The sequence below is a fragment of the Equus quagga genome, chromosome 5 (genome assembly GCF_021613505.1).
Source record: "Equus quagga isolate Etosha38 chromosome 5, UCLA_HA_Equagga_1.0, whole genome shotgun sequence".
NCBI lineage: Eukaryota > Metazoa > Chordata > Mammalia > Perissodactyla > Equidae > Equus > Equus quagga.
The window spans coordinates 55,740,120-55,763,631 of NC_060271.1; the positions used below are offsets into that span (position 1 = coordinate 55,740,120).

Below are 23,512 nucleotides of genomic sequence, written 5' to 3' on the forward strand. Positions count from 1 at the left end.
ATCTGGCAAGGAATTGATACCCAAAATATATAAAGAATTCCTACAACTCAAAAACAGACAAGTGACTCAATTAAAAATGGGCAAAAAACTTGAATAGACATTTCTCCAAAGAAAGTACACAAATGGCCAATAAAGAACATGGAAAGATGCTCGACATAATTTGTCATTAGGGAAATGCAAATCAAAACCACAACCGTATACCACTTCCCACCCACTAGGATGGTTATTACCCACACCCCCACCACCACCAAAAAAACCCAGAAAATAATAAATGTTGGTGAGGATGTGGAGAAATTAGAATGCTTATACTTTGCTGGTGGGAATGTAAAATGGTGCAGCCATTGGGGAAAACAGTATGATGTTTCCTCAAACAATTACCATATGGTCCACCAATTCCACTTCTGGGTATATACTCAAAAGAATTGAAAATAGGGACTTGAACAGATTTTTGTACACCAGTGTTTATAGCAGCATTACTCACAATAGCCAAAAAGCAGAACCAAGATAAGTGTCCACTGATAGATAAAAGAATAACTAAAATGTGGTATATACATACAATAGAATATTATTTGGCTATGAAAAGGAAGGAAATTCTGACACATGCTCCAACATGGATGAACCATGATGACCTTATGCCAAGCGAAATAAACCAGCCACAAAAGGACAAATACTATATAATCCCACTTACATGAGTTCATAGAGACAGAAAGTAGAATTGGGGTTGCCAGGAGCTTGGAGGTGGGGAAAATGAGGAGTTGTTCAAAGGGTACAGAGTTTCAGTTTGGGAAGATGAAGAGTTCTGGAGCTGGATATTGGTGATGGTTGTACAACAATGTGAATGCACTTAACACAACTAAATTGTACACTTAAAAGGGGTTAAAATGGTAAATTTTATGTTATGCATAAAGAAAAAAAAGCAACAAGACAAAGAGACCAGATCCCATATTGAGAGCTGTGGGGTCTGGTGTCAGCTCCACATCCACCACCTGGGAGACCATTAGAAGTGAGCTTGGTTCCCTCACATGTACAATAATCGGTTGGATTAACTTATTCCTAAAGTCTCATCCAGGTCTGAATTCTATTCCATGTTCTCTATCTATTTCTGTGTCCATGTGGATCTAGCAGTGAACAAAACAGTGACCACATCCCTGTCCTCCTCCTGGGGAGGGAAACAGTAAATACACAAACACGTGTGTGTGTCAGATGAAGGAAAACAATGGCAGGGTGGGAGAGTCACGGGAGTGCCGCTTTAGGTCAAGTGGGGAGCGCAGTCCTCTCCAATGGGGTGGCGCTTGAGCAGAGACTTGAATGAAGGGAGGGAGTGAGCCATGAGGACATCTGGGGAAGGTTCTCCCATCGAAAGTATTTCAGGAACAGTGAGGAGGACATAAGGTGGAGTCTCCCCTGTACACTGGATTTTGAAATCCAGATCATCACTGAAGCACCATGCAAGAATCCATTCTGCAAGGAGCCCCCTCCCCACCGTGGCCCCAGAGGGGCTCACCTGACAGTGCAGATGTAGGTGCCAGAGTCCCCCTGCAAGGCCGGCAAAATCCAGAGAGCATTGTCCTGGACCCACATTCGCGTCTCTTCTTCCTCTGGAACCATCCTAGTAGAATCGTTTTTACGCCACGTCACGTTGACATGTGAGCTGGCAGAGTCCAACCACCTATACCATGCCTGGGGGCACCTCAGGACCACAGGCTCCCCTTCCACCATGAGGTCGGTTTTGAAATGCTTGCCAAGAAATTGGCAGTTTCCTGCAGTCACTGAAGGACAGAGAGACCACAGTCAGGCTTTGGGTCCCCAACTTCCCTTTGACGGGCACATCTGAAGAAGCCACGTGCCCTAACAAAGTGGCCTGTACCCTGGGTGCCCCTTCACCTCCTGTTGCAATTTCAGAACTCCAAATAACAGAGTTTAGGACTGCTATCAGTTTCATTGATATTTTATGGGAAATTCAAATCAGGTTCACATGGTGATGAAAAAAATGATTAAAAAGTTTGGCAATATTTTTCACTTGTTGACTCCTATCATTAAAAGTAGATCTTGGCTGAATTCAGATACAAAAAGAGCCTAGCTCTGACAGGACGTACGGTTACAATCCAAAGGCTCCTTTCATCAAGGGCGAGCGCACCACTTCCTTGGTTCACTTCTTTGGCAGGAATGACCAATGTCCAGAGCAAGCACCGTGCAACAGGGAAGACGGGCAAGAGGGAGCATTTGTCACTTATCAAGCATGAATGCTCACACCTTGCTTTTTGATGACAACAAAACCTCCCCAGATAAACAACTGCTTTCCCAGAGAAGCTGCAGGCAAGACTTCTCCACCTGAAAGATTCACTTCTTACCTGTGCGCTCCTCAGGCTGAATGGTGAAGGCGGGAACACCCAATATCAACATGTACAAAATGGGCATTGTTCTCGACAACTTCTGGAGGATGCAGAAAGTGGAGATCTCAGGGCCAGCACCCTGTAGCCTAGAGGAGGAGAGAGAGGGGTCACCAGGAGCCACAGACACCCAAAGAGAGAACACCACGAAGGTGATCCCAGGGGCAGGTTCTGGAGGCTTCACCTGATGATGGAAACCTGTTTGCCTAGATTTTTCAACACGAAAACTCAACATTTTTAGATTTGTCCCTCCACAGCTACATTCACTGAACAGGACTAACATCCGCTCCCTGGAGCACTTGCAAACTGTCTTAGAATAGGGGCTCGACGTCCTAAGTGTCTCTCTCCTGAAGTGTGCCTCAGTGCTCCCTCACCTCGGCCTGAGATGCGCTGTCCTCAGCTCACCCTACTCTCCTCTCCTCCTTCAGGTCTTTGCTCAAACGCCACTCTTGGTGAGGTCTTCTCTGACCTTCCTGGGTAAAATTGCACCACCCTTCCACCCCAGTACTCCATATTTTCCTTCCCTGCTCTCTCACTGTCTACGGCACTCATCATTGACCGTGTCTCCTCTCTCTAGCATGTAACCCCATGTGTGCAAGGATCCTACTTCATCTCATTCACAGGTATATCCCAACTCCTATTTGTCGAATGAGTGAATGAATCATTAGACATCAAAAGGTCCTCATATTTTACTTGTCAAAGAACTTTTCTATAGTCCTTAAGGATTAACTCTTATTTTACATACAATTCTGACATATGCTGAGGGATTCTATATACTGCTAACTCTCTGATCTAGAGCATCCCAGGAGAAACTTAAACAAGTTCATGAAGCATTTCTCCCCACAAACCTCCCCAAGACTGGAGTCTCAGATGCCTCTGTATCTCCCTGTATTCCCTCTCATTCTCAATCGCAATCGCCTATTGTATCGGCTGACCAAAGCCACAAGAATGCCGCTCAACAAACCACCCCAAAACTGAATAGTGTAGGGTTTCTCGCTCACAAGTCTGTGGGTCAGAGGTGGTTGGCTGATCTAGGTTAGGCTGGGTTAGGCTTGGCTCCAAGCTTCAGGTGGGATCCAAGTCAGCTCCATGTGTCTCTCATCCTCTTTGGAACAGTGGCTTCCCAGGAGATGATCTTCTCATGTGATGGCAAAAATGCAAACAATGTGGGCAAAAACACTCGAGGCCTTGCTCAGAACTAGCTCACTCTTGTCTGCCCACATTCCATTGGCCAAAGCAAGTCACATGGCCAAACCTGCCATCAGTAGGGTGGGGAAATACCCCTACCTCTAGTGGGAGGAGCTGCAAAGTTACACCAGGAGGAGAAAGAAATGGGAGCAATCATGCCATCTACCACACCTGTTTCTTGTCTGGCTCCCCATGGGTGGGGACAGCCTTGAGGACAGAGGCCCGGTCTTATTCACAGCCCTCATGGCCTACATGGTGCCCAGTCCCAGAAAGTACCAGGAATATTTATGATTGAAAGTCTACCAGAGAGTTGGGGGCGTTGAGTGAATCCAAAAAAAAACCCATACCATCATCCGTCCCCCATTTCCATGAAGGAGTTTGACTTGTTCCCTGTTCCTGGAACAGATCTCATTCTGAATGGCTCACAGTAAATCCAGAGGGCTCTTAACTGGCCAGGGCAGGGTTGGCAAACTGAAGAAGTGACCCTTGCACTCCAGAACCCCTCCCTCATCAGTCAGGAACCATCAGAAGGCATGGGCTCAGAGCTGCAGTCTGAACTCCTCCTCGAGTGATGAGGAGCCAGGGGTGCGGACTGAAGGACCTGAGATTTTCGCCTTAGCTGGTGTCTCCCCTAAGCTCTTCCTGCTTCTACATGGTCCTATCCTTCCCATGTTTCTGAAACACAAATATTTTCTGTAACTTCACCTCTAACCTCAGGTTACCTCAGGGTCACCAGGCTACTTGGTTAGCATAAAGGACACAGCAACATTGACCAACTTGCTTTGTCCTCTTTGGACACGCATTAGCTTATCACATCCCCAACTGTACTAGTCCCACCCAGACTCACTAGTTCTCTAGTAAGGATACGAAAGAGGTAGGAGTTAAATACACCAAGGATAACCAACAGCACATATCCAAATAAGTGGATGAAGTCAAAGATGTTGGCACAGAAACTAGTGTAATAGTGACAGCTACTATGCTAAATACTGAGCACTGGTTCTTTCATTTACCCCCACGATGTGAATATCATGCCAATTTTACAGATGATATAATAGAAGAGATTAAAGAGGTTAAGTAACTTGGCCAATATCTTATTGCTAGTAAGAAAGGGTTGAAGTTTAAACTCAGGACTAGTGATTCCAAAGCCCTTACTCTTCAAAAGTATAGTTTCTGAGACAGATGCTCCTAGTTTCCTCCTTCAATATCTGTCCTCCCTGTTTCCCCAATGATAGGACCCCTGACTCTTAATAAGGCATATCACCACCCCACATCAAGGCTACATTTCCCATCCTCCCGTGCAACTAGGAGTGTCCACATGACAAAATTTGAGCCAATGAAATGTAAGTGGAAATGTGTGATCCTCCTGGGGAGTCTACTTAAAAGTCTCCTCAAGGGGCCAGCTCCATGGCCGAGTGGTTAAGTTCGCGCGCTCCGCTGCGGCAGCTCAGGGTTCGGATCCTGGGCGCGGACATGGCACTGCTCGTCAGGCCACGTTGAGGTGACGTCCCACATCCCACAACTAGAAGGACCTGCAACTAAGTTATACAACTGTGTACGGGGCGGCGGGGTGGGGGGGGGGGGCGGTTGGGGAGATAAAGCAGAAAAAAAAAAAGATTGGCAACAGTTGTTAGCCCAGGTGCCAATCCTTAAAAAGAAAAGGAAGATTGGCAACAGTTGTTAGCCCAGGTGCCAATCTTTAAAAAAAAAAGTCTCCTCAAAAGACTTAAAAGTCTCCACTAGTCTTCCTTCCAGCTGGCTCAGTATGGATATGGTGGTGGGGTTACGGCCACCATCTTGGGTCACAAGGTGCACACCACTTGTTGAAAGTAGTGGGGCAGCAAGAAAGGAGCATGAGTCCTCAGTGGCTTTGTGGAGCTGCACCCCCCTCCCCAAACTATCTTTTTTTTATATGTTCAGGCTTCCTGTCATGCACAGCCGAACCTAATCCTAATGCATTAACTTTCCAGAGTTTATGAAGAGGACCACAGGGGAATGAGCATGGCATCTCTAGCCAAAAGCAGGAGGAGCCGTGCAGCCTCCCCCAGGATGAGAGCAACCCCCGGCTCACGGGCAGGCTTAGCCTCAGATTAGGGGAAGGTTTGTAACGATGTTCAAGATGACTTTTGCGCCAGAAAGTCAGGCTGTGCCGGCTCAGGGGCAGTTGCTGGCTGAAGCCTCACAGAGCTGAGGAGACCTAGAGAAATCCAGTCCCATCACTTTCTTCCTCAGGTGACGAGAGTGAGAAGGACATTAACCCTCTTCTCAAAACTGCAGTCGGGTCAGGGTGAGAAGCGGAGATGTTTCAACAAGGACTCTGTTCCAGTGGAACAAAATCCTACATGTTGTCCTCAAGCACCGGCCACTCCCCACCTCCACCCCCACCCTGCCCAGCCCCTCGGCCATAGGAATTGTCCTGGTTTCTCTCCATGGACTTGTGTAAGACAGCTGCTTCACTGCAACCTCTCCAGGAAGTGGCTTCTGACAATTAAACCACAAACACACAGTAGTGATCATTTTCAGTAATCAAAACCTCAGAAAAAGGCTGGACCCAAATTTGCCTGAGTGTGGAAAATAGTGAGTCCTTGGCAAGCCCAGAGGAAAGAGAATTCGTTTTGCAGAGGTTTGCAGCAAAACACTACTCTCCTGCCCTACTTCCTTTAAATGTGTCTTTAAATTACAGACAATTGGACATTTCTGCTTGAACCTGAGTTGACCTTCTTACTGGAAGAAAGAAATGTTAAAGTCAGCTCCTTCCAAGTGTTTCAGCTACAATTCTATCCTTCCCCCCCCCCACCCCAAATAACCATGTTTCACCACACTCAATGTAAGAAAACAGAGGAATAGGGTGAAAAACAGGGCCAGGCATACGAAAATTACAAAAAGTGTGTGAAGAATTGAAGGAAGGAGAAAGAATGCAGGAGGTGGAAAGAATGAATACGATGAAAAGCAGAGCCAGGCATACAAAATGGCAAAAAAAAGAATTGAAGGAAGGAGAAAGAATGCAGGAAGGTGGAGCAGCAGGTGGGACAGGCTGTGGGCAGCATCCTCGGGCAGCGCTCACTGGGGCCAGAGAGCCGCCCACCTGCCCTTGATCCCAGGCATCACCTCCTGCTCACAGATGGTGCGTGTAGCTTCAGAGAATGCAGGGGTTTACTCCAGTTTATTCCAACAGACTAAATAGTTGGAAGAATAGTATAACACCAGCATGCATTTCACCTAAACTCACCAATTACTAACATTTTGCTTTATTCTCACTCTCTGTCTCTCTGTCTCTGTCTCTCTCTCTTTCTCTCTACACACACACACATATTTACACATACATTTTCCCCTGAAAACATTAAAGTTGCATTTATCAGCCAACTTCACCCCTAAATACTTCAGCATGCACATAGGAAGACATTTTTTTCACAGACTGAGAAGAAATAAGTAAGTAAATGATAGCTGCAGAGATCAATGTTCAGGCATTTCAAAGTAGTGGAAATTTTATTCTATAGTATATTTGAATATATCTCTTAATTTCCCCGGAAGATTAATCTTTTCTTTATTTCTATCCTCACCTTGTTCCCAAAAGCTTTTAGGCAGGTGTTCATCACTGAGTCAGGCGGTACAGTCATGCATAAACAAAAACACGGTGACAGATGTTGAATATTAATGAAGACGCATAGCTATCAGGCCTGACTCATATCACTTAGTCACCCCCAGGTTGTACAATAAATTCCTAAATACCCTAACATGTTGTTTCAGGCATGTAACATAAAACCTTCTGAACCCCACGGGAAAGCAAATATTTACATCAAAATTAAGCTTGGAAATTTTTTAAAATTCAGAGCTGAAGCAAAATTAAAAGCATTTTGAACTCAGTCTCTGGAAAGCACAGAAGGGTAAGAGTTTGGGGGATGGGGGATCCTCCAGGTTCAGACACAGGGAAATATTTGACAGGCTTCTCTTGATAAATGTACTGGCTCAAAGCAGAACCCTTGGGGGGCTGTCCACAAATTATTTTTATTCTATAGAAAAAAGAGAAGTGAGGGTTTTTTCCCCCCAGAATTAAGAAAATTGAGAGCAGCACGTGGGACTGTCTCTGGTCTGCATGGCCATGTCGGAATGACAGCACCTCCATGTCCTTGCCCCTGGTGGGATCTGGGACACAACCTGTGGCCCGGGAAGACCCACCTTTGGCAGAACTGGGCGTTGGGCCACGTCAGGCTGAAACTCAAAGGGGAAAACCTGGAGGGTCGAAGACTTAGCGCCACCCAGGGCTACGCGTTCGCTTTACATTTTACTTTCCGCCCACAAGTATCCCTTCTCTCTAAAACCACCCTTTCCCTGTCAAGCCTTTTGACCTTGACCAACTTCTACCCCAAGAACCATTGACTAAGAGATTCTGTAAATCAACTCAACTCATCAAATCTTCGTTCAAATCTACATTTTGCATCCCTTCGAAGCCCGAGTCTTTGAGAGCCCACAGTGGGCTGGATCATCAACCAAAGACACTTCCTTCATCTTCCCCCTGCACCAGGCCCTCCCACAGGCTAACCCCCAGCAAGAGCCCTCCTCTGGCCCAGAGTCTTCGCCATCGTCCTCCAAAATGACTGACGTGGAAGCTCTATCCATGAGGCCCTCAGAACCCACAGTACACATCCACCGAGCTTCGAAATTCTCCCAGTCTGATGTTTGTGTCAGAGGAATTTGCTTCTCTGAACAACTCCAGAGGGCGAAACTTGTGGGCCTGGTATTGTACGTCATCCCCATTATAAACATGAAGCAATAGAAATAGACTCAGATACATTAAGTAAATTCCCAAGGCCACAGAGCTAATGAGATGAGTCAACACAATCCTCAGTCTTGATACTCATTCTCTGCTCTGTAGAAGCACCAGAACCTGGAGCTGGAGGGGGCTCCAAAAGCCCACCCAAATGGTCTTCCCAAATCCAGCATCCTCCATAGAGCGCCAAGCTAACCCCTCATAAGATGGATGTTTCCAGTCTTGGGAAGTACTCATGATCAGAAAATTCTCTGTCTTTTCAGAAGGCAAATTTGCCTCCCTCTAAGCTCCACTTCTTCCCTAGCGTCTGATCCCACCCTAAGGAAGAAGTCTATCTGCATCTTCCAGTAGTCCTGAGACTTAGGGAGCCCATGCAGGGGAGCACTGTGGACAGCAGGGGACATTAGAGTCTCGCAGAGCAAGTGTGAATGTACCAGCTGGGTGGTTCAGAGCCAGGCGGGAGGTTATATTGCCTTTGTGGGGTTCAGTCTGCTAATCTGTAAAATGGCTGTAGCCGGGCATGCATCATGTAGGGTTAGATGGCATGTGGTATGTAAAGAGGTCAGCACAGAGCTGGCAAAGAGAAAGCACTAGACAAGTGGTCGCTCTCATCAGCATTTTACAGAAGCAGACCCCAGTACTCAGGGAGGTGAGTAACTTGCTCAAGAACACACAGCTGACAGACCTGAGTGAGAAGTCAGAGCTTCCACTGTGAGCATTCTGACTAATTCCTGCCAACAGCCGATCATACAGCCCAAGAGCTTTCTGATATCAGAGTCGATAACTTAGCTAACACTGGCACTATGCTAGAACGGTGTGCAACTTTACCTAAGGGAATCAATAGCCTATCTGCATATCTATATTATAGGAGTATCTTTAACGGGTGAACACACAATCATAAACACACACACACACATATTCAAGGCCTACCGCGGAATTGTAATGCTACCATTCAGACTGACATCGCAGCGGCAGAGTCTGTAAGCACACAGAACAGGAGATCGAGGCTAGATTCCCGTCTGTACTCTATTAACCAGCCATGGGATCTGGGGCAAGCCACTAAGCCATTGACCCAATCTGGGTCACGGTTTCTTCACCTCTAAGATACAAGGGTGGGCTACTGAGAGCTCTGCTATACCTCCCAGGTGTCAAACCTCAGGGCTCTAAGTTTGTCTGGATTTGAGCTTAGGCTTCAGTCCTGTGCATAGCTGCAGTTTCTAAAGTACCAGGTCGGGGTCTTAGTTGGATAACCACCCACAGCCAGCAAACGGGAGAGCCAGGACCCACGACTGCTGAGTTCTCCCGGGTGTTGGAGTTCCAGCTCTGTTGGGCTACTCTGTGGTAATGTTAATTAGAAACTGGACGCTCTTGGTGGCATGGGACAGGAGGTACTTATGAGCAGATGCACAGTCTTTAAACTGAATGTTTCTTTCAACCTCTTGCAATCTGAGTGTAGTAGACATCTCAGATATTTGAATTATCAGTCATCCAGAAATCTTGCCCATCTAAAATATAAGGCAGACAGGAGAAACAAGGATAGAAAGATCTGACCAGCTGAAGATAGCCAGTAGGAGCGCAACACAAAGGTGTGTATACTTTACCCACAGAAGAGGTTTGAAGCCCTCTTTCAGAAGCTCCGTCTCTTGATTTGTATGAGCATGGCTACTGTTTCTCAGAGTGGCTTGTTGTAATTTCTAAAGATGCCACAACAATATCTCCCATCCATACGGTCTTCCATTATGTGACCACACAACCCCACCATCAAAAGGTGAGTCCAACTCACCTCACTTGAATGTGGGCCAGCCTGTGACTCGAGTCTAACCAACAGAATGACGCTGGGCGAACTCTGAAGCTAACTCAGAAAAAGCCATGCAGCTTCCACCCGGTTTCCTTGGGACACTTGCTCTGGGGGAGTCAGCCACCGTGTAAACTGTCCAACTACGCTGAGACCACCTTCATAGGTGGAGAACAAAACTGATAGGAGACTGAAGTCTGTTTCAGACAGTGATGGACTCACTTGTTTTGGCCGTGCCTACTTCTCTATCTGTTCAACAGAATAATCCCTATTTAAGACCTCTCCCCCCAGCACTCATGGCAAACCCAATAGAAGGTCTCTATGAGTTCTGTTTTGAAAAAGGCCTCCAAAGGCTCTTGTCCTGAAATAATTCCCTCATAGATTTGTCACTGGACGCGAAACCACATCTTATTTCCTAATGAAGTGGTTCTCAAAGTGTGGTCCCACTGACCAGCAGCATCAGAATCAACTGGGAACTTACTAGAAATGCAAGTCTTCACCCCCCGTCCCCATCACACCCCATCCCCTCCGAATCAGAAATTCTGAGTGGGCCCAACAATCTGTGTTTTAATCAGCCCTTCAGGTGACGCTGATGCAGGCCCAAGTTTGAGAGCCACTGGCCAGAGGCACTACCATGATCAAATGTCCCCCATACAAAGAGCAGGTGATGACGTAACCTGAATCTATGGTACTTGCACTACTTCAGCTGTATTGTCGCTAGTCCTGGGGGAGGGGAGGTGGGAGAGGGGTCTGTGGGTCTTGATCACTCAGCTGTTTGCTGTCACACGGTTGGGCTTTGAGGTCGGGGTGGGAGTGGGGAGGTTGAGGGGAAGGTGTCCTGGCCGGCGGGGTGTGGAACAGGATTCCCAAGCCAGTTGGGAACAAATTGGGGCAGAGACTATCCTCACAGCTCCCCTGAGCCTGAATCAAGCTGCCTTCTTGCCTTTTAGGGTAGCCAGAGGCTGAAAAATGAAAAATACAATTAAAATAGACTGTAACCAGGTTTGAGAGAGGCGTTCTTTGTTTTCGTTTTTTTTTTAGATTGACCCTGAGCTAACATCTGTTGCCAATATTTTTTTTTTCCTCCCCAAAGCTCCCCAGTACATAGTTGTATATTTCATTGTGGGTCCTTCTAGTTGTAGCATGTGGGACGGCGCCTCAACGTGGCCTGACGAGCAGTGCCATGTCCACACCCAGGATCCCAACGGGGAAACCTTGGGCCGCCAAAGTGGAGGCTGCGAACTTAACCCCTCAGCCCCAGGGCCAGCCCCGAGGTACTCCTCCTACTGTGCAGGGGGAACAGCACCCCAACTGAGTGGGAAGGAACTCACTGCCCTGTGGGCAAGGCAGAGCTAGGAGAGGGGGAAAGGGTGAGCTTGGTGGGGGCAGGATGGACTGCGGAGAGGGAAGCCAGCAGCCTCCCAGGGCAGACACAGCTGCTGGGAGGGTCTTGGAAGATCAGGTCACTCAACTGCCTCAGTTTACAGAAGGGGAAACTCAGAGAGATGGCAAGTGTTGACCAAGACCACACCGTGTTAGAGGCAGAGCTGGGGCAGGAGGCAGGGGATTCCTGCGGGAGCTTGGGTTCTCACAAGAGGAAAGGCCTCCCTGGGGGGAGTGGGATTCAAGAGAGACAGTCTAACGGTCACAGCAAGTACTTAGGCAGCACCCATTCTGTGCCAGGCACACAGTGCCTCACACGATTCAGATTCATTTTCTCTTCCTACCACCCTGTGATCCTCGTCATCACCAAGATCGCTATGTACAGATGCGGAAACTGAGGCACCCAGAGGGTGAAAACAAACTGTGTAATTTATTTACCATTGAGAGTAAAAAGAAATTGTTTTTAAGAATCATGCCCCGTTGTATTCTTTCACAAGAACGAGGCAAGGGATGAAGGTAAGCTTAACACTTTCTGACTGTAGATTAGTGGCAAGCTGCTGACAATCTCTATTCAGATGGTTCTCATTCACTAGAGTTCGGACATTGTGGGAGACAGTTACGATACGAACACATGTGTGATATCAGACAGCTGGAAAGAGGCAAAGCTGGAACTTGAACCCAGACCTTTAGCCTCAGGGGCTCAGGCTGGACCCCACACTCTGCCAGCTGCTCCTCCAAGACAACAGAGAGCGTGGTGCTCAGCCAGCACTGAGAGCTCCGGCGTTGGAAAAGCTACGCTTACTTCAAAAAAGAAAACATGCCACACTAGGAAATCCCTTGACCCTTCCAAAGAAGAAAGCCTCTGAATGCAGTGTTTCCTCTTACTGGATTCCACCATGTTTTCGCTCGTTGCTTCAAATCATACAAGGTCCTCAGAAACCCTCTGATCCAGCCCCGTTTTTGACAGATAGAGAAACTGAGACCCAGAAAGGTCAAGGTCACCTTCATACAGCTGAAGGTCACAGAGATGAGGAAGGTCACCCAGCAGAGGTACCCGAGGTTCAGAGCCATCAGGAGAACCCAGGTGTCCTGACTCCCAGATCTGTCTCTCTCCCTGTCTCTCTCTCTGTCTCTCTGTCTCTGTATCTCTCTCTGTCTCTGTCTGTCTCTCTTTCTGCCTCTGTCTCTCTGTCTCAAAAGCCCCTTACCTGTAGCTCTGCATTCTTTCTCCTTGTCGCTTCTCGCCTGGGGACGGCTGCCAGGCCTGACTTTCACCTGCGGTAGAAGGAAGCTCAGCGGTGTGGGCAGGGATTTATATCCTCATCATCGTCCAGGGATTTCCTAATCAGGCTTGTGTCACTCTCTCTCCAGCTGGGTGCTGTGGACACACCTTTCTCTCCTCACAGGGGAGCACCCCCGGGCTGTCGTGGCGGGGACGTGATCACTCAGATGGGGAAGTGGCCGAGGAAATTCTCTGTAAGTTTCCCTATTTTTTTGTGACTCGCTGAAACTTACGTACTTCCAGCTGAGAGGTGGTTTTAAAGTGGTGTGTGTTTTGCCCGACCATGGCTGCATTAGAGAGAAAAGGAGGCCTTTTGGTCATTAACCAGTGGGATAGTTGATGTTTCCCCCAAGGAACCCGTCTGGGATGAAAGAAGGTTAAGCATATGCATCACCCCCACCCCCCTCCCAGTCTTATATGATTTTTGATTAAGTGAAAGAAGGGGGTGATTTTCCAAATCTTTACTACAGTTTGTGGAATTTGCCTAACTGAATAGTTTGTACTCCAGAAATGGAGATTCTGCCCTGGGAGGTCTGTACAAGACAAATCTCTCTTGCGCGCGCCCCAGCAGGCCCAAAGGTGACGCTGATGCTCCTCTCTGCCTCTCGTGAGCTTCCCCCGTGGAGTTAGAGAGGATGCAGCTGATGCAGCTGAGGCGGCCGCCGCCTCCCCACCTATGATTCAAACCCCTGCTGTCCAGGCAGACGGGGCTTTAAAGACCTCTCAGTCCAGTGTCCTCCTTGATATGAACAGGAAGCCAAGTGGGGGGCAGGACCAAAGGGCATGGGGCCTGGACCTGGACCCTCTGGCTCTCCAGGTCCTCTTGCCTATATGTCAGGTCGAGTTGCCTAGTTTAGGCAGAGGTGTAAAATGGATCCCCCTGTTGGTGGGTGGAAAAGAACATTCTTCCAATATCCTCAAAAATCCATGTTAATAATCTTGATAACACTTTCTGTCTCATTTATTCAAATACTGAGGTTATTACAGGTGAAAAGGCAGATACAGAAACTCTTTTAGAGAAATCTTAGGAAGTACATACCCAGAGCAAGTGGCTCAAAGTCAAGAGTCCATTGGCCCCAGTTCTATCCTTTTGCTAACAGGAAGATAACTCTCAGGGGTCACAACTCAGATTAGGTAAAAAAAAAAATCTGAGAAAAATACAATGTTAGAGATAGACAGAAACTTCAGGTGGTCAAATTCATCCCCCAGTTTAAAGAAGAGCAAACTGAGGTCTGGGCACTGAGGGGGACCACCACGGGGTAAGCTGTGTTAATTTAATGATGTGTATAACTTCATGATGGATAGTGTTCTTGTGGAAGCTCTGAATGCTCCCAAAACGGAGTTTGTTGGGCAAAGGGTAAATACTACATTGTATCCATGTTTATTCTCTTTCCAAGGACCAGTTGAAGGGGAAATATCTGTTTTTCTTGCATAATTTTGACATGGTAAGATTGAAAAGTGAGCTTTTCAATCATTTTGGGTCAAGCCAACTAAGTTTCAAGGGTGTAATCACCCCAGCAGGACAATCTCACCAAATACCGTCATCATCCCAGCATGAAGAGCATGCCAATAACTCAGTCCTCTCCACACTCTCGCTCTGGTCAACCAAACACATCAGTCCCAGCTGACCTGCCTTTGTTGAGATCCTATTCACTAAATAGCAAAGGGCAGACCACAGCTTATTCTAGCCAAAGAGAGGAAATGAAATCGTGCAATCTGCTTTTGGCTATGCTGAAGTGTAACTGCTGATCTTGTGATCCATAAAGAGGAATTTACCTAATCTCACTTATTTCTGTGGGAAAATTCCATCACAGAGCCGCACGAATTGCTTGAATATTCTTTTCAAGAACTAATGCCTCAGACCCAATAGTCACCCAGAAGATCGCAGGTCTGCGGTAGTATTTACAGAGCAATGGCTACTTTTCCTGCATCCTCCACTCCCCACCCATGGTCTACACTGGCCTCCTCCCGCCGTAACCAGTACATTTGGTTCGATTTCTCCACCAACTGATGGGAAATAGACAAGGCACAGAATGTTCTGCAGCATCTCGAAATCCTCTGAGGTTTGAGGTGAAAGTCATCCAGGATGTTTATTGCAAGGATTGAAGCAATGAGTTCATTTTTTAGACCCAGGAGGCCTTTCCAAAGTCTGTTCTCGTTCAGAAATGAACAGCATGCTCTGAAAACCCTTGTGGCGAGGCTCTGACCCCTGTTCCTTCCTTGCGGTGTGGAGGTCAGAGTGTGGGGAAGGTGAGAAAGGAGCTTGGAGGAGAGGAGGAGAGCGTGCGTTGGCCACTCCATCATGTGTTTGGAACAAGGACTATTTGTCCCTGGTTTTATGGGGCAGCCTCCATCATATTATCCCCATAAAGTCACTCATTCTTGTCAGATCAGAGTCCTTAGTTTTGATTCAAGAAAATATGGTCATCAAACCCGTAGGATCAATTTAGCAATCAGACCCCATAAAAAGGAAAATGCTGTATCAGTTTCCTGTTGCTGCTGTAACAAATTACCACAAACAGTAGCTTAAAACAACACCAATTAATTCTCTTACAGTTCTGAAGGTCAGAGGCCCGACATGGGTCTTAGTGGGCTAAGGTGTTGGCAGTGCTGACTTCCTTCTGAAGGCTCCAGGGGAAAATCCATGTTCTCACCTTTTCCAGCTTCTAGAGGTTGTCCTCACTCCTTGACTGGAGCCCCACATCACATGGCCTTTCTCCTCCTGCTTCCATCATCGCATCACCAAATACTCCAGGACAATCTCTCCACCTGAAAATCCTCACCTTAATCACATCTGGAAAAGCCCTTTTGCCATATAAGGTAACAACCATAGGTCCCAGGATTAGGACGTGGGCATATTTAGGGGACCATTATTCAGCCTTCCACAAGCTTGAAGATTCCTTCCACTTCTCACAGTTTGTGCTCTATGATTCTAAGCAGAAGCACAGGAAATGGCTCCACATGAGTATGGTTTGGAATGCCACAATTTCCTTCACACCTGAGGGCTAAGGTTGTCTAGAAAGTGTGGCATAGAAGGAGTACGCATGGAGATTTTGAGATCTACAGAAGAGATTTATTTTCCTTTTCAATTCAGAGAAAGTCCAATCTTCGTTATAGAAAGGCTTTTCCTTTCCAGCCTTTTGCTTTTCTTTTCAGTTCCTTCTCTCCACCTTGGTTTTCAGTGACAGATACTGGGAGGGGATGGGAATTCCAGGAGACCATGACACTAATGCCCACTGCCCACTGTCACCCCTACCTGCCCACAGGGCCCAGAGCATGATTGGGAGGGGAGCTGGAAGCTGGTCCCGTTTCATGCTTAGTCTCCCTCCCAAGGGTGCACAGCCCCAATCCAGTACTGAATGCCCCAAAGCTCTCCACTGCCGTGCTCCTCCATCCACACACCAAACCTTCCCTCTGCCGTGGGGCTCAGGAGGCTCCAGGCAGGCCCCACCTGCTCTGACTGCAGGCCCGCTGTCTCCCTTCCATGTAATGGGAGCCACCGCTTCCCTCCACCTTGCCCTTTCACGTTCTGGGCCTGGGACATGCCAGTGCTGGGGACAGAGCCTGTCTAGGAGAAAAGTCCTAGAAACCAACGTCACAGGGCACCAACAGGCCACTCACAGAGGTGGAGCCGCACTCTCTGCTCCGTGGGAAAGGTAAAGAGAAATTCCTTTTCCTTAGAACCAGAAACAGGGGGAAGTTCCTCACGGCAGAGATTTGGTCTTTATTCTGTGTCAATAAGTAACACAACGATTACTCATCCTGCTATTATCCCGCTGCTGAGAACCAGCTCACATGTCCACCCGCGAAGGTAGGAATGAGGATTTTGCTTGCCAACAGTCCCAGTTGCTTCCCAGTCTGGTCCAAACTGACAGAGAAGAACCCAAATCAAGATGACGTCATGGACACAATCAAATCAGTCTTAGGTACAATGCCTTTATTGTGCACCTGGAGCTGAGAGATGCTGCCATCTGCGACAGCTGGCATGGTGCTTAGACCCACCCCCCACCCCGTGCCGAAAGAGAACTCCAGACCGAAGCTGTGGGAAGCGGAAGGTCTGCAGGGCTCATCACGACCAGAGCTGCTGCTAGGTTTAACCCTTCAGGCTCCACGGGAAGAGGCGCTAGAAAGACCATCAGACAACACCCTTTGGGTCCCAACCAGTGCCTATTACCAGAGCCAACCCTCAGCCATCACCCACCTCCCAGCAGCCAGCCTGCCTGTCCTGCACATCACCGGTCCTCCTCCCGGCCTCCGACTGCCCACCAGCTCCACCAGCTCTTCTAACCATATCCCACTGGCTCCTCCCAGCTCCTGGTAGAAGTAAAAATTATAAATAACTGAATTATTGATTTGACTTTAGACTCATAATACAAGTGGTTTAAAAAAAAATGTAGCCCCTATCCTAGGACTCTTGAGGTGTGTGTGTCGGGTTTTTGTTTTTGCTTTTTTTAATGACTTGCTATGCTTCATTCTAGCTCCCCCCAGAGCCCCACCCAGCCCCCCACCGCTACTGGTTAACCAGTGATCACAGCTTCCAGCTGGCACGTGGCAGGGCTCCAACCGGCAAGGAGAGAGACCCCAGCCGCTGCAAAAAATGTGAAAAAATTGAAAAGAAGCTCCGAGTGTATTAAAAGTTGCAGACCCATGCCAAAACGGAGTGACAGGCACCGGGTTGTGTTTTCAGTGTTGACATTTAGAAAAGAAGTGATTCAACAAAACTCAGCGACTGTCTGCATAGCTCGTGTGGAGCTACAACTTCTAAGCCACCCTCTGCAGCCTTCTGTGACTACAAGTCGTGGGTCCAATGGCCTTTCTGGCCACCCACGCCCAACCCGCACCACTTCCCACCTGAATATATCCCCGGCTCCCAGAATATCGTCCAGTTTCCAGGCTGTTCGTTTTTTGAATCATGAGACATTTCTGTGCTTTCTACTCATTCTAATACTTCTAATTCTAGTAATCTCTTAGTAATGTAGAAAATTTTGCTCAGCTGACGCCTGAGCCCCATGCTTCTGGAAAGCATTGATGGTGCTTGAGTCACCCTGCAGGGCCCCAGATACACCCACTGCCTTCTCATCCGTGTGTCACGTTATGTAAGACCCAGCCTCACGGAAACCCTGTCTCAGTGCGGTATCCTGCTGGCCCTCCAACAGCCGTGCCCACTTCAGGCAGAGCCCTGACTTGGAGCTGTCGTCTTCCAAACCCTCACGGCCCCAGGGCAGGCAGTCACGGGCAGGCTCAGCATACTTTGACAGCTGGAATGAGGGCCTCTGCTGAAGCTAATCACAAGGGAGAATCCATGTTCCTCAATGTCCTGTCATGGGCTAGCACTCCAACTCTCACAGGAAATGACATTCAGTGTGGTCACCACATCACCCCACCTCACCCGACACTGCTCAAGCTATTGTGTTTACACCCTGGGCCTGGGGGAGGCCAGCACCTGCACACTGCTGCTGCTAGCCTTGGTCCAGGAACTGTGACCAAGGGACACTCCAGAAAGGAAAGAGAAGATGACGGTCACACCCGCCAACCTGGCGTGGGAGACACTGGCTGAGCCTAGAGGACAAAGGCAGTTACACACCAATGCATATTTTATGGACGAGACAGTGTTTTTAAGAGAGATTGAAAATAGATCTGCAGGGAACACCGCTGCCATGTCTGCTCTGCTCAGAGCCACTCCCCGTTTCTCTGCGAACTGGCTTGTTACCCATGTCTTCATTAACCGCGGCCGTGTACTGCTGCTTTGACATCTGGGGTCTTATTGACCCCCCAGGGCTAGCCAATTCCTAGAGACAGCAAACAACTTGCCCACGAGCGTGCCTCTCAGGTCCAGAGCCTGACCCCCACCACCTCCAAGTGTGTCCACTGCGATGTGTTTAGTTGCCCATTTGGGGAGTCGTTTCCCTCTCAGATGGAATGCCTTTTGAAGCACTCCAATCTCTTTTGGGCTTAAAAAAAGTAAATAAAAACAATTTTTTTCTACACCCTGTCAGGGGTAGCCCAGAGCTCAGCCAAGAGCAGAGCAGTGCAGAGGGAAGAGCCAGGACTGTGGGGGCAGAAAGCAGAAAACCCTGTGGCTTGGGGAGAATCAGGGCAGTCATGAGCTAGCCCGGAAGGCAGCAGTTCTCAAAGCGTTGCCCAGACCAACAGCCGCAGCATGTCCTGGGAGCACATTAAAAGTGCAGATTCTGGGGCCAGCCCGGCAGTGTGGTGGTTAAGTTGGTGCACTCTGCTTCAGCAGCCCAGGGTTTGTGGGTTTGGATCCCAGGCACGGATCTCCACACTGCTCATCAAGCCACACTGTGGCAGCATCCCACATACAAAATGGAGGAAGATTGGCACGGATGTTAGCTCAGAGACAATCTTCCTCAAGCAAAAAGAGCAAGATTGGCAACAGACGTTAGCTCAAGACCAATCTTCCTCACCAAAAGAAAAGAAGAAGAAGATTCTGAGCCCTCACCTCAGACCACTGAATCAGAAACTAGGGGAGAGCCAAACAGCTGGTGTTTAACCAGCCCCCGAAATGATTGATGTTGAAGAAATTTGAGGAGAGAATTCCAGTGGTTCTCAACTCTGGCCACACACGAGAAGCTTTTAACAAAGACTGATGCCCAGGCCCACTCTTCACCAATTAGACCTCCAGTGGGCTGGGGTGGGGCCAGTGCAAACTTTTTCAGCTCCCCGGTGGTTCTAATGTGTCGCCTGCCAGGTTGAGAACCACTGCCTGAGGAGTTTCACCGCTCACATTCTCCGGGCTGTGTCTTTGGCTCCTGCAGGGAGAACAAGCAAGGGAGTGAAAAGCTTCCAAGGCCGACTCAGAGAGGACAGTTAATGAGAAACACAGAGGGGAAGCCAAGGTTGCCTGGCTAGAACAGAATGGGCCTCACGGAACAGCTGAGCTTCCCGGGTCTAAGCCCCAGCATCCAGTCAGGTCAACCAGGGTGATCAGACTCCAATTTCCACTCACCAAGCTCACAGAAGACCAAGGTCTGGGTTGGAATCCCCATTCATTCATTCATTCATTTCACTCACATGTTTTTGAGCACCTGCTCCAAGCCCAGCACTGTTCTGGGCCCTAAGAACTCACATGGAGGAAAAGGACAGTAATACAGTCAAAAACAAATGAACATCAATTTACCACAAACGACATGCTGGTTAACCAATGACCAACACTAAGGTCCTCTGCACAGGACAATTCCTTCCACAAAGCAGAGCCATCAAACGTCAGTTCTCCCTGGACTTGGTCTCGGCAACCAGCATTATCTGTTCTCACCCCCGGAGTCTGCGGTGTATCACCCCATTACCCTTGGGACGGCTAAGCCTTGATCTGACTAAGCGGTTCAGCAAAGGAGAGGCGTCAATAATGCTGACACTTAGGGAACGGGACTAGGGTGAAATTTATCCGGATTCCATCTGTCTTAAAAAGTATTGCTAAGTAAAAAACTAACAAAAGTACAGCGAGTACACATTACATACTTAATGAAAAATGGTCACAAAGTGATGATGCCTTGATAACAAATCGCAATTATTTGTTCTAGGTGTCTCTACCCAGAACTCTGTTAGCCTGGATCCATTTCCAGAGTGTACCTGGCAGACTTCCAACTACTTTTTTTAAATGTACACATTCCCCCACTAACTCAGCCTGATCTGCTTCTCAGAACAATGCCTGAGAAACAAACAGGGCAGCCAAGGTCTCTTACCTGAATCATGGCTGCGCGGCTTTCTTTCCAGGCATTGGAGGGATTGGGTTCCTAATCCGGCTTCAAACCCTCGGCGAGCGTCCTAACCTCCCAGAGCCTGCAGCCCTGCAACTGCGAGAAGAGGGTCATGGTCACAGCTGCTCCCACTCCGGGAGCGTCGACTACGTGCCTAACTCTGTTCCAAGCACTTCATGCACATACTGACTTATCTAGTCATCCCAACAGCCCTATGAGATAAGTATTATGATGTGTGAGCAGCCCCGTTTTGCAGATAAAGAAACTGAGGTATGCAGGTAACGTGTCAAAGGTAACAGGGCGTTATGGGTTGAATTGCATCTCCCCAGCAAAAAAAAGGATACGTTGGAGGCTTAATCCCCAGGACCTCAGAATGTGACCTTAGTTGGAAGCGGGGTCTTTACAGAGGCAATCAAGTTAAAATGAGGTCATTAGGATGGGGTCTACTCCAGTGTTATTCATAAAAAGGAGAAATTTGGACACAGAGGCAGATACACACAGAGGGAAGACGACATGAAGACACAGGAGGAGCAGACAGCTGTGTGAGTGCAGTGGCCCCCTGTATGCCCAGGGACACCAAGGATTGCTGGCAACACCAGAAGCCCGAAGAGGCCGAGAAGGATCCTCCTCGAGAGCCGTCAGAGGGAGCACGGCCTGCCGACACCGTGATCTGGGACTCTCGGCCTCCCAACCTGTGAGACAGTACGTCGCTGTTGTTCTAAACCAAGTTTTGTGGGAACTAACACACGCAGGCAGTCCGTGCTGGAGCTGAGATTCCGACTGAGGCCCTCTGGTCCCAGACCCCCCGCCCCATAGGAGGCCAGCGGCCAGCTCAGTGCTGGGACACGGTGTAGCTCACCTGTGCAGGGGTGGAGGCAGCAGCTAAGAACTCCGCCGAGAGGCAATGGGCAACATTTATTGTTTGGCCGTCCACATTCTCAGAAGACTAAAAATACAAAGAAAGATGACAAACATCTCCAACAAGACCAAAACTGTCACCTGACTCCCCAGCCTGCAGCAACAGAACAGTGCATCCTGAGCACCGCGTACCGCAGAGAGGGGCAGGCGTGTCCATCGTTCTCTTCTTCCAACCGACATTCCACTCCGGGCGGAGGGGGCGATGAGCCTATCACATTCCATCAAGAAGTTAATTGCTTTGCTGCTCCAGCCAAGTGGAATGAGGCCAGAGGGAAAAGGTCTTCCCAGGTGGGGCAGCTGAGAGGCCTTCTGCAAACCCACCCTCCTCAAGCCTCTGCACACCCCAGGGGCAGCGCTGGGCCCCAGACTCGGGTGCTGGGAGCTGGACAGAAGCACAGCCCACACCCTGCCCCAGGAGGAGGGTCTGCACCACTGATCTTGAGCAGCCAGCCTCAAATGGAGGTGCTGGTGAGCGAGGGCAGGGGACACACGAGCAATATCATTCGCTAAATCAGTGGAGCCCAACAAACATTTGTTAATCACCTGCTGAGTTCAAGGAGTTAAAGTGCAAAGGTGAGTATGACTCTCTACTAGTTAGTGGCCTTGGGCACAACTCCTAACTTCTCTGTGCCTCTGTTTTCTCCTCTGTGAAATGGGGACAATAATACTATCTCTCCAGGGTTGTTTTAGGATGAAACTAGCATTTCAAAAAGTGCTATGCACAACGTAAAGCACTTAGGAAACATCAGCAGCTGCTACAGAGCCGGCCCCAACTCTGATGCTTGGCCGTGACAACCAGCCCAAGGTGTGAGGATGCGAGGTACCAAGGGAGCTGGCTCGCACGGGGTGAAACCCACCTAGAAACAGCTCTGTTTATCCTAGGAGGGCCGAGTAACGGCCTGCCCGTTCCCAGCCTTGGCAGCCAGGGCCCTTGGCCCCCCTCCGTGGGCACAGCCCCACCCTGGGTGCTGGGACCAGCCTACTGCAGTCAGAGGGAATTTAGGGAGCCCTAGGCTACTGGCTCAGTGTTGAGTCAGCCTTGCCAGGCCTCTGACCTTATTCCTGCCAGGCCCCTCTCCCAGGTCAGGCTGGGACCTGCAGGAGCTGCTTACTGGCTGTGCAAAGACATCTAGGGCCAGGCACCATGGCGGGGAGGATAGCTCAGAGGCCAGGAAACTGGTCCATGTTCCTGGAAGCTAGTGACATCTATGGAAGTGAAGTGAATGAGTAAGGTGGGAGGGCAGTGGGGGAAGTCCAAGCTGGAGAAATGGGACCCATTTCCCCTTCCCTGGGGTATGCCTGGGTGCCAGCTGGAATGGTCCTTGTGCTCGGCCTGACCTTGGGGGATGGATCTCAAAGGAAGCAGGCCATACCCACAAACCCCTGGCTCTGATGACTTAGCTCTCGACTTCCTCATGATCAGCTCCGCCGTCAGCACAGTTCCCACAGAAGGAGACAAAGGGGACTGATGTCTATGAAGCCCATCCCGCGCTCCAGGCACTGGGTTCAATACACAACACGCATCATTCTGTTTAAAGTCTCAACCCTCCATGCCCTTGAGTGGTACCCGCTCACCTTACGAGGTGATGGGAGATTGAGGGGCAGCGAGCCTGTCACACAGCTAGTGAAGAAGAGAGCCAGGGTGCCAAAGCAGGAGCACCTCTGAACTCCAAACCCTGTTCCCAGATCCAGATCCTGTTCCTGCCACACATGCCACCTGGTGTGGAATGGGGTGGAGGCCACCTGCCTGGCCTCTGTCTCCTGACCATTTCTAGGCCCTCTCCCAGTTGCCAGGGGACCGCAGGCCCAACTGTGAGTGACACCTCTCCCCCGTCTGGTCAGTTCTGTGCTCCTCAGAGGCCTGGTTCTCACGGTGATGAACTTTTAATAACTGGATGCTCAGATTGGGCAGAGCGAGCTGAGAAGTCTGAGCAATAGGGTTCTTGAGAATCCTGGGTTCTGGGTGGTGGCTGGGAAATAGGAATCAGTCCAGGGGGAGGGAGCTGACATGTGCACCAACAAGCCTGGGGCTCTGCTCTGCACGTGGTCAGAGATGCAGAGCAGCCCCTTCTG

At 49.0% G+C, this 23,512-nt stretch overlaps 1 protein-coding gene across 3 annotated transcripts in view; it reads right to left on the reverse strand.

Moving 5' to 3' along the window:
* IL1R2 (interleukin 1 receptor type 2) overlaps positions 1 to 20,525 on the reverse strand; it is a 35,575-nt gene extending 15,050 nt beyond the window's left edge. The window contains exons 1-3 of one of the 3 annotated variants that reach the window (XM_046662619.1): positions 20,507 to 20,525; positions 2,352 to 2,479; positions 1,505 to 1,769 (exon numbers count right to left, since the gene is read on the reverse strand). In XM_046662619.1, the coding sequence (XP_046518575.1) occupies positions 1,505 to 1,769; positions 2,352 to 2,418 (332 nt within the window). In that variant the 5' untranslated portion in view covers positions 2,419 to 2,479; positions 20,507 to 20,525. Of the gene's footprint in view, positions 1 to 1,504; positions 1,770 to 2,351; positions 2,480 to 3,391; positions 3,532 to 12,729; positions 12,857 to 20,506 lie in introns of those variants that run through there. The other 2 variants (XM_046662617.1, XM_046662618.1) reach the window with 2 other exon arrangements.
* Between the last annotated feature and the right edge of the window lie 2,987 nt (positions 20,526 to 23,512).